Genomic DNA, 12,346 nt, shown 5'->3' on the forward strand with positions numbered 1-12,346 from the left:
TGAGCAGGGTGAATGTATCTATTATTTTGAGGACTTTTGTTGTACCGATATAATTGATTACTTTTGGTGTACCTATATATTTGCATATCTTGTCTGTGACGATCTATATGACGCCGACTGTACAATGCTATGGTCTAAGTCACGATTACTGCCGAGTTTTCCCTAGCGTTTGTTTGAACCTTATACATTGTGCGGCATTCCACATAGTGATTTCACGTTCAGTACGCCCACCACGTATCGGACACGGTTTACATCACAAACTTAAAGCGATGAGAATCTATACTAATACTAGCTGTCGCCCGCGACTCAGTCCGCGCGGGATTAAAAATAGATGTTGGCCGATTCTCAGACCTACTCAACATGCTCACAAAATTTCATGAGAATCGGTCTAGCCGTTTCGGAGGAGTATGGGAACGAAAATTGTGACACGAGAATTTTACATATAAGATTAGAAAGGATAAATTAAATTGCTTGTTTGCATTGAATACTATACTATACGCTCCGAAACCCCTGAACTAATTAGAAATTTCTTTTACTGGAATTCTACACTACTTACGGATGATATTATCTGTATTTATTGCTTGATTTTTTTAAATTTAGCGTAGACGAAGTCGTAGGTAACTTCTAGCAGATAATAATTTGTGTTCTAGAAACACTGTTGTTTCAAGACATCCATACCCGTCTTGGTATTATTAAATCTACTTATACAATTTTAATATTACATTAAGGGTACAACATCGCCAATAGCTTTTCATTGCGCTGCACAAATTAAGCACAACACGTATTAAGCATATGAGTCAGATGTCATTGAGGCGGCGGCGATCGTCCGACCTCTAGCACACGCTGTGACCCATACGTGTTACCAACGACCTATATAGTTCACTGTCAGGATATATCAGTTTTTTTTTATATCACAAGGTGGCAAACGAGCGAGCGGTCACCTGAAATCGCTGTAATAGCGAAGTGACCGTTGCCCATAGACATACGCAATTGCATATGCGTTGCCTACCTTTAATCGACGGAGGAGAGGATGCACAGGGACACAATATTTTCCCTTTCCATGCATCCTCTCATCCGGAAATTCCACTTTCGCTTACCATCGTTTCCTTAAACTAAAAGGGTGGAAAGAGAAAGAGGATTAAATTAGGCCTCCGGGACGCACACTCATCAGACGAAACGCGGAATTGCTTACACTTCACGCCTGTCTTCTGTGTGGTCGTGGTATTTCACCGGGCGAGCCGGGACAATTCGTGCGAAGATGTTAAAGCTCGCTCTACCACTGTTAAAATCATTATAACAAACAGAACATAAGGTTTAGAAGACATCTTCTTTAGTATGGAGTAGGAACAGACATTCTTCAATCTGCGAAAACATTTAAACAATATTTTACAATGTTAAAACCTCTTTTTAATAGCGATAGAATGCAATAAAGATTTTTTCTTATCGCAAGAAGGCTAACGAATAGTCGGCCACCGGCGGCAATTAACTGAAATAACGAAGCGACCGCTGCAATTTGCAGACGCTTTTTCTACCTTTAATGAACGGAGGAGGGGATGTACAGAAAGAGGATATATCCCCCTGTCTTTGCATCTCCTCATTCGTCAAATACACAGATATATGTAGAAACAAATCAGTGTTTTGTTTGTTACTTTTATATACTAATTTATATTTGTGGTTTTTATCGTCAAGAGACTTGTTCCTGACAGGTGAGATGTAAGCAACCATCATCCCAACAATCTATCAATTCAAGTGTTAAACTAATTGGAGTGGTTTGTTCGCAACTATTTCAGACCCAGTCCCTCGTAGCCTCATCAGCCCGGAGCCAGATGGGGTGAGTTACTTCCAGCCACTTGCGCCGCGCCCCCCGCACAAACGTAAGCATTATTATCTTAAAGAGTTTTGTCTGTGGGGTGTATGCTAGCATGTAAAATTAATTGCTTCACCTGTTCGAATACATCCCTTGCTTGTATATATATAATACAAACTTAATTATCTTTGTTTTTAAACCAGGAACATCTTCCACTGAGCTGGCATACTCAATATATTAAACGTATGACGCAGCCTAGTCACGGTATGTCTCATGAATTATACGGTGATTCATACTCATATGCGTATGTGAGTAACATCGTAAGATCATTTGTACGATAATTAGTAGTTTACGATTAACCCAATATCCACTATCGAATCATCGAGGCTAGACAAAGTGCATTCGCTCCGAAGCGATTCCATTGTGAATTTCAACGCGCGATAATCACGTGACTTATCGAAAATTATTGTCTGTTGTACACATTTTTGAAGTTCGTAATGGAATCGCTTCGAGGCGAATGAAGTTGTCTAGCCTTGAAGATTGATCAACTCATCAAGAGGATAAGAAAAAGTTTAAACAATCATAAGATTCTTCATCAAGTTAGACGATAGTGAAGCTTGGTGACATAAACATCAAAAGAACAAGAAACAAAACACATTTATCAGTACTTCAACACAACAACAGACATAAATGTGATCAAGCACACACGACACGCGCTCCATGTAAATGAACATGCACCGTAAATGCCTACAACCAACTTATTGCACATTGTTTGAAGCGAGTCGTTCTAAGTCTGCACACGAATGCACTTTATGTTACATACTTAAAATCAAAATATTACATATCCTGGAGGTTACAATTGTGGAGTTAACACTGTCATGCAAAACCTAACGTGTGTGGTCTACATAAGAAGTATATAATACAAATCCCACCTAGTCGTTGATGTAGACCACGTCTAGAAGGTACCAGAACATCGTTAAAATGTAATTAGATTATGGGTAAAAAAAAACGGTGAAAAACATTAAGTGACTTTTTCCTCTAGATAGAATAAGAACTAAACGTAATGCGAGCAGACATATAAATGTAACGCAATCTAGGTATAGTATCGTGTTGATATATTGGCTATTGTTCGGTTAACGGTACAGCACGTTATGGTGGGCTAGATGCCCACCCTGAGTTGTAATGACACACCTTATACGTATATCTTTTGCCTGCGACTTATAAATAAACCAAAATATATTTAACAGTGGTAGAGCCCGATTTAACATCTTCGCACGAATCGGCCCGGCTCGCCCGGTGAAATACCACGACCACACAGAAGACAGGCGTCAAGTGGAAACAATTCCGCGTGCAGTCTGATGAGTGTGCGTCCCGGAGTGCGTCCTCTTTCCCTTCCCACCCTTTTTCTTACAAGGAAGGGATGGGAAGTGGAAGAGGACTTTCCGGATGAGAGGATGCATGGAAAGGGAAAATATTTTCTTTCTGTGCATCCTCTCCTCCGTCGATCAAAGGTAGGCAACGCATATGAAATTGCGTATGTCTATGGGCAACGGTCACTTCGCTATTACAGCGATTTCAGGTGACCGCTCGCTCGTTTGCCACCTTGTGATATAAAAAAAAAATCCCCTATCACCTGAGGAAAATGTAACTTTTCAATAGTTCAAGAGCTTCAGAGCCTATCAATGCAGACAGTAAAATCTTTTAAATATAAGTATAGTACATATATTTTGTTTATTAAAAAGTCGTTATTCAGAAAAATAATTCACGTGATATCTTACTTTAGTCCCACTCCTTCCTTCTGGTGTTGTTTGGACATTTTTTTCGGGACTTCACCCGCATTTTTAGATCATCATGTGGGACACCTCACGTGTAAGTGTCACTTATTACTTTACGTATTATGGCGATTATATTTCACATATGTACTTTATTAAATAAATGAATTGAACAAATATCTAGTTGAGCTATTATTTCAACATATACAATCATGTACCTACGTGTAGGCATTATTTACAGTTTCGCAAACATCTGTGGGCTGTCAATTGCTAAATATTCACGATTTCTAACCTACGAGTGTTATCTTGAGTGAGAATGTATTACAACCATTGTGCTGTTCTAACTAACGCTAGCTAGTTGCATTGCTTGACGGCATGTTTATGCCGTGTCTAACAGACAGAGCTGACACTTTTCCTGAATATTTACCCAATCAAAGACAGGATTAAAACATTTATTATATGTATTTACAGTCAAAGAATTTAATTCGCTTCCCCGTTCACACTATGCTACTATGATCTCTTTCAAATCTTTCACCGAAAAGTGTAGAAAATAAAGTCCTGAACTGTACAGACTTCTGTATCCACTAACTATATTTGTCAGTGTATTTATTGAGGCATATCATCGTATAATTATTACACACGTACGGTAGGGGCGAGCAAGCGAGTGCAAGGTAATCCGATATGTTCATTGAGCCCGCCACAGACACCGACCGCGCTCCCACGGCGACGAGGTGGCCGATGGTCTCCGCGAATGTACCGCGCTTGTACGATTATTTACGTCTCATCAAGTTCATATAGTTAATGCGAATTCAAGGCTTTACGATTTGTAGTATACATTAAGGTACACCTACTCTCTAGGAAAGATTATACAGGGTGTGCTTAGCATTCTTGGAACTTCGGTTAATGCTCCTGAATCTAGCCTTAATCAACATAAACCGCGCTCTATGTATCAAATTAAAGTCTCTTTGATCAGGCACTTACCCTATGACTCCTGGACGCCTTGGGGTCAAGGTACGTGCGAAGTTTGTTAAGGTAGTGCGCAGGTGAATCTTTCGCCTGCACCATATCCTGGTCACAGATGATCTCCCATTTCTTCTCCAGGTCATAATTACGTAGCAGCTTCGCTTTATCCGGAGGTAGATCCATAGAGGCCTGGAAAGAAGAAAAAAAAGTTAAATAACATGGCACAAAGTTATGATTCACTAGCAGAGGCCCGTGACTTCGTTCGGTCGGATTAAAAAATCGCCTATGTCTCCCGGAGTAAGATAATAGCTTCCCAATAGTGAAAGCATCAGTAATTTCGGAGCCTATTAAATACAAACAAAAAACAATCAAATCCTTCCTATTAAGTTGGCAATCCTAGAGCTTTGATATACGTCTATGACGCTAGCCTTGTTAAAGATCATCTAATTAGATGACAAATCATACTAGGACGTTGTTTTGAACGTGAGTGCATTCTGTAACTGCATCATAAAATTGACTGTCCAATGAATTAGGAGCGTCAATAGCCTAATGGTTAAGGGTACGGATTTCCGATCACGAGGTCGGGGGTTCGAATCCCGCCATTCGACTATTATCGTAAACCATATCCAAGCCTAGGGCTTAGTTGGAATGGTAAAAAAAATATTAGTAAATTTATTAAAAATCTGCTTATATTTCAATAAAAAAAAATTAATTACCTTACAGTTCTTAGACAAAATATACAGTTAGTTAACCATATTAAATATCTATATTATGACTAAAAGCTTCTTAACTTAGTCAAGTATTTGGATTATTCTTATATGTAACTAAATATATAACCACATAGAGTTAAGTTTTTTTTTTATAACAGAAGGGGGCAAACGAGCAGCGGGAACACCGAGGTGTTCAACGACGCCCATGGACATCAGCAATACCAGAGGAACCGCAGATGCGTTGCCGGCCTTTGAGGTTTGACAGAATAAGAAATTTAATCTATATAAAATGTTATATACAATTTTTACTGTCTTATGTACAATGTAATTTAATATCTATAGATTATTCTAGTGTCAAAATAAATTATACAAGAATGTCTATTTTTAGAAGGTCTATGGTCACAGTCTTATAAAGGTAAAATTGTTTAGATAGACCTGTTACAATATCTAATTTCCATTTAATTCGACTATAGATTTATTATTTGTTTTTTATATTCATATCCTCGACACATGTATAAAACCATTCAATCATCAAGCATGTCTCATAAATCATAATCCCACACATGATTACATCAACGTGGGTTTCACGTGACATGCGAAACTTAGGCATTAGAGTTGCACAACAAAAACAGCGAGCTTGTTTCAGCTTTGTTGTTGTTTTTAGTCTATGGGACGCAGTAACGCGCATATCGGAAAGAGGATCGGCAGTGAACCAGTTTCTGGTAGAGGTCGCCACACGCTACGGCCGCGTACCGCTAACGGGACACAAATCCGACGCACCTAGGGTTACCGCGCGACTCTATAATTAAACGTACCTTTCTTACAAATCTTCTCTACTTACTTATATTATAATATTATAAATGTGAATGTGTAGATGGATGGATGGATGTTTGAAGGTATCTCCAGAACGACTGAACGGATCTAGATGAAATTTGGCATACATATCGAACATAGTCTGGAAAAACACATAGGTTACTAATTATGTTTTTTTAAATTCCAATCGGACGGAGTCGCGGGCGACCGCTAGTTATTCATACAATGACAGCCGAAGTCACAGTTGTTAATTGGGCTTAATAAGACCCTAAGATAGATTTCTCATTCCAAATATGATTTATTTTAGGGCCTCTCAACAATTCACAACGTATTTTTTTTACATTAAATTTTAAGAATTAAAACGTACGACGTTCGTAAGTTTCCAACGCCAAGTTTTAACGCGGAGCTAAAAATGTAAAACTGACTCGATGTCGACATAACATTTACAAGCAGCACTCTCCTTGAGGCATTGTCCTGTGAACTGGCATGCGTCCAAAGGACGCAGCGAGGCCGATAGCATATCCTTTGAAAACGATCGACCACTCGTATTATAGAAAATATATTTCTTCTACAAGAAACATAAACCACCGTCCGCGCGGATTTAAGAAAAAAACATTAAATAGAAGAAGGCATAGGCTACCTATGATATGTTGCTATACCCAGTGATTGTTTAAAAATTTCACCGAGATCCGTTAATCTGTAGATTCAACCTTCCAACAAAATCCCATCCATCTAAACATTCGTATTTATAATATTAGTAAGATTTACTGTTGATTAAGCGCATGGTAATACGCTTTAATATCTTGACCATTATAAATATAAAAACCAATTACTTCTACACTACTGTGTATGCATATATTCTTTTGCTATTCTACAATCTATGTTTAAAGTAGTCTCGTCAAACAAGTATAATTACTTCAAGAAATATTCGCTTCAAATCAAAAGACCGCACACTGTGAAATAACTTGTTTGAATGTACGTTAACTAAGTTAATTGTATTTATAACTTGCTGTCGCCCGCAACTCCGTCTGCGCGGAATTTAAAAAAAAAAACTATCGGTCGCAGCGTAATTTTATATAGCCTAAAGCCTACATAAATGGACTATCCAACAAAAAAATAAATGTTTAAATCGGACCAGTGGTTCCTGATATTTGCGCTTTTAAACAAACAAACAAACTCTTCCGCTTTATAATATTATAGTATAAATATAAATGTTCAATAAAAAACATAACATATAGATAAGTACTATCAAATTAACTGACGGTTCGATAATTACAGATACGATAGATAGGTGATAATTAATTGCTTATATTATAACGTAGCAAGATTAATTTGTATACAAAATGTATGCCATATTGTTGACTATATACTATAGTTGTTATCACCTAGGCAGTAAGTACGATATTAGTAGAGCAAGCGAGGTTAGAAGTCGAAAATAGTAAGTGGCGCATTAACATAGATGAGCGGTGATCGGCCGATCAATTATGACGCAGCGGCCGGTGCGATCCCACGCGCTCCGATATTGTGGGTACAAGTCATAGAATAAAGGCGGCCTTACACGAACTGCTAAAAGCCACACCGACAAATTGAAACTGCGGTTCGTGTATGACAAACTACAAAGAGCGATTAACACCCTCAAGCTGTATGTACCGACTCTTTTCATTAGTTCGTGTTTGTCATCTTATGATTTTAAACAATCTTACTAATACTAAAAATTCGAATATTTGGTTGGATGGATAAATTGATGTTTGTTAGAAAGTATCTTCCACGCGGACGGAGTCGAGGGCGACAGTAACTAATAAATACGCAGCTCTTTTAGTGCATCTACATTGCACATAAATTGAATTACGTTAATTAAAATTTAGTTGAATTTGCATAAGTTCATTACTTGCACCTTACATGCGTTATGTAAAAATCAGTGCATGTTGTAGGTGAACGACCTGCGCGTACGCTAACTGCAAACATTGAATTTGAGCGTTCACGTATTGATACACTACACAAATGCAATCAATGAACGCAAAGAATTCAAAACTTTTTTCCACTTAAGATTGTATTTTATCGTGGCTGAACAGATCTTAATGAAATCTGGTATAAACATAGAGCACAGTCTGCAATAACACATAGGCTACTAATCATGTTTGTATAACACTGCGGAAAGAGTCGCGGGCGACTGCTAGTAAATAATATACTGAGATAAAGTATATGGTAACATACATACAGTGTTGATACTCGTACTATTCCTATATTTTCAATTACCTATTTTCTCATATATCCTCAATTTACTAAGTATGTCAATGTATATATAAATCTTGAGATTGTTGCGGATGTTCAGGGCAACGGTAGTTACATATCACTCACAAATACCATAAAAACATTTATAGCATTTTATGCCAATAATTCTGATAACATCAGTTGTACCAGTCACCTTATTCTTAGTCTTAGAATTAGAAAAAAAAACAAGTAAACGATGGATGGTTGTTTGTTAGAAGGTATCTCTAGAACGGCTAAACGGATCTCGCTGAAATTTGGCATAGATGTAAAATATAATCTGGAAGAACACATAGGCTACTAAACGCGCAACGGAGGCGCGGGCAACGGCTGGTTTAATTATAAAGTTGTTCACGGAGAAGCTAGAAGATGATTTGAAGACGCTGTTTCCGGTTACACCGCGCTAGATAGTTCTCGGTATTGACTGTGATAACCAGCTGTGTAGTAAACGATATAGAACAGCGGAGTTAAACAAAGTACATTCGCTTCGAAGCGATTCCATATCGAATCTTAAAAATGTATGGAACTGACAATAACTTTCGATGAGTCACGTGATTGTCACGCGTCAGTTCCATACATTATTGTATTTCGTTATGGAATCGCTTAGGAGCGAATGCACTTTGCCTAGACCCGCTGACGAAGGAACTGTGTTCTTATTCATGTATATATAACCTATTTTTATGAATGAACTGTGTGTACTCATATCTTTACGCTAAACAAATTAACACATGTGAAGTATTTTTTCTTCCTCTCGAAGTATTTGAAAAAGGTTTCTTTCATAAATAAAACAAATATAAAAAGATTTCAGTGCAGTATTTGCAATTAATGTATGTAAGATATATATGTATACTAGCGGACCAGACAGACGTTGTCCTGTCTACACGTCTTTAATTTGAATAAATTAATATGAAGTTAATATTTGATGAAAATTGTGAATGTAAACCATTCCCAGATCCCCTTGAACACACACAAAAAATTTCATCTTAATCGGTCCAGTCGTTTGAGAGAAGTTCAGTGACATACACACTCACAGAAGAATTATATATATATAGATTGGTGATATACAATAGAGATAGTTAACGATATGACATACAAGCAATTAGAAAGTGGCGCAACTAATTATTCACGGAATGTTGTCACCTCATAATTCATAACGGTCGCGAAACTCTCCCGACCAATGTGGACCAAAAACATCACTCACACACCGTACTGTTGAGAAAACTTAATCTAGAAAACATCGTATTTTTCTTGACAAAGCCGTTATCTTATATGACAACTAGCTGTAGCCCGAAACTCAATTAGTAGCCTGTTTTCTTCCAGACTATGTTATATATCTAGCCCAAATATCAGCAAGATCAATTGAGCCGGAGATACCCTCCATCAAACATCCAAACATTTGCCTGTATAATATTAGTAAGACATATCATAATTGGACAACACGAAACCCAACTATTAAACCTGAATGCTATGTAAAAGAAGACGAAATAAGCCTTACAATAGAGGTCCTAATGTAAGAAAATACAAATGTTATCAAAGACATCAAGCACAGTGTGTTCACGTATTGAATAATTCAACAGATTATTTATTCTCTTATTATGTAAAAAAAAAAAAATCTAACATAACTTTAATGTTGTTTGTTTGTGAATCAAGTAAGGAAAAGGTCTCAGTGTTATATACCTCCTAACTTTCTCCCCATGCATGGCTAATAGAGGGGAACAATACGGCGAGGTCTGATGGTGACTACGATAGCGGGGTCACCAGTGACCCCGAGCCTTTCTTCGCGCCGCCTCCAGCTGAGTCGTGGCACCGCGGGGGTCACGATTCGTGAACCCACTGCATATATTAGAGTACATTATAATTATATAAGATTTACAAGCTTAAACCTATCAAGTATCTTTGGGTTAAATCTAATATTTGACTCTAACATCGATAATGTCAATGACAGTGACAATTTAATATTAAAAAGAGCATCACAAAAACTACTAACACTAAAGAAATTGAATAAAAACACTCTTCATTATGTTGAAGAGTAAATAATTTAAAAAAATATCTAAATATAGCGGCGCCACCGACACCACTTTTAGACGGATTGTTATTGGATGAAACTTTCAAAGTAATCTATTTTGAAGCAGGATTTTGCTGTCAGACTTTGAGTGGCTTTAAAACTAACAGCTCTTTACCTGTGATGGCATCTGTGTGAAATAAAGAAAATATATCGTAAAAGTGAAGACAGCAACTTTATATACAGTATGTTTCTTAAATCTAATATTAAATTCAGCCAATACGATAGAGCTGTTCTTAGGCTTAGTTTCAGAATATACGCGATACAAACATACACATGTACACACTTTACTTAAAATATTAATATTGTGTTAAGATTCATTCATTCATCATCAGCTCACTATAGTCCCCATCAAGGGGCTCGGAGCCTACCCTAAATTAAGGGTGATTAGCCCATAGTCAACCACGCTGACCAAGTGCGGGTTGGTTGACTTCACATATATCTTTTGAATTTCTTCTCAGATATGTGCAGGTTGCATCACGATGTTTTTCTTCACCTTAAGAACGTCAGATAAATGTACATATGCAAATCGGAAATCGAAAAACACATTGGTACATGGCGGGATTCGAACCCAGGACCTGCAGATTGCAAGTCAAGTGCTTGACCACTGAGCCACCGACGCTCCTGACGTGTTGAGATTACAGTTACTAAATGTATAGAATACAATTCCCATAGTTAAACTAACTCTTCCATTGTAATACATCATTGTAATTGGACCAAACGAGTCTATGCAAATGACTATATAATCAAAGCAAACAAGCAAAACTAGTATCAATAAATTGTAATCATTTAACCCCTAACGGTCGCCCGCGGCTTGACATCGATACAAAATTTATTATACTGCTTATTTATTTTAATTTTTTTATTAAATTCGGTCAATTCTATTTATATTGAAAATTTTGAAATTAAAATAAAATTACTTATAAATAAAAAGATTAGAAATATCGATAAAAGAAATGTTACTTGAATTAAAAAAAAATTGTGTACTTCTTTCAAGTGTCGCATTATTATTTTACTAGTAGCTCTCGCCCGCGACTCTGTCCACACGAAATTAATAAAAAATTAAGATATAGCCTATGTGTTGTTTCAGAATATATTCTACATCTGTACCAAATTCCATAAAGATCCGTTGAATCGTTTTGTAGATACCTTCAAACAAACATCCATCTAAACTTTCGCATTTATAATATTAGTAAGATGACTTTCCATTGTTTTTTGTATACAAAATTATATTGCTATTTCAGCTTTTCTAATTGGAGTGAAAGAAATGAAAATAAATTTCAGTAATCTCCCATTTATTCGCATTCAGTTGTTTATTAATTTCGTTTTATATAAGTTTGTTAGAATTGTGTCCATTCTTTCGTACTGCTTTTTATACCAGTATCAGCTATTTATCTTTATATATATAATTCTTCTGTGAGTGTGTATGTCACTGAACTTCTCTCAAACGACTGGAACGATTTTGATGAAATTTTTTCTGTGTGTTCAAGGGGATCTGGAAATGGTTTAGATTCACAATTATCATCAAATATTAACTTCATATTAATTTATTCAAATTAAAGACGTGTAGACAGGACAACGACTGTCGGGTCCGCTAGTATCAGTATAAAATCTTCGCAACGCACGCCTTTAAATAAAAACTACGATGAACTATTTATAGCCGACTTAAGAAGACCCTGTTCTTAGAATTGTTATTTTTATTTATAGTATTTAACGGAGTTGACCGTATATTCGAATTTCTTCGACGACTTTTATATTAATTACTGAATATACTCTTTCTTGTAAATAAAACTAAAAGCTATGTTTATTATATTTTAGAATGCGTCTAACGAAATTTGTGCATGCCTGCAATTGGCATACATATGTAAAATGTTTGTGTGATTTTTGTTTTTCTGCTATTTTATATGTATGCTGTTGGCCTGTCTTAATAAATAAATAAATAAATGTAAGA

The 12,346-nt window shown here is 36.6% G+C and overlaps 1 protein-coding gene across 1 annotated transcript in view; it reads right to left on the reverse strand.

Moving 5' to 3' along the window:
- Positions 1-12,346, reverse strand: part of Frl (formin-like protein) — a 60,872-nt gene that overhangs the window by 13,311 nt on the left and 35,215 nt on the right. Inside the window, exon 2 of the mRNA XM_013314645.1 lies at positions 4,561-4,731. Within this exon, the coding sequence (XP_013170099.1) occupies positions 4,561-4,731 (171 nt within the window). The remainder of the gene's footprint in view (positions 1-4,560; positions 4,732-12,346) is intronic.

The sequence above is a fragment of the Papilio xuthus genome, unplaced genomic scaffold (genome assembly GCF_000836235.2).
Source record: "Papilio xuthus unplaced genomic scaffold, Pxut_1.1 DF827135.1, whole genome shotgun sequence".
NCBI lineage: Eukaryota > Metazoa > Arthropoda > Insecta > Lepidoptera > Papilionidae > Papilio > Papilio xuthus.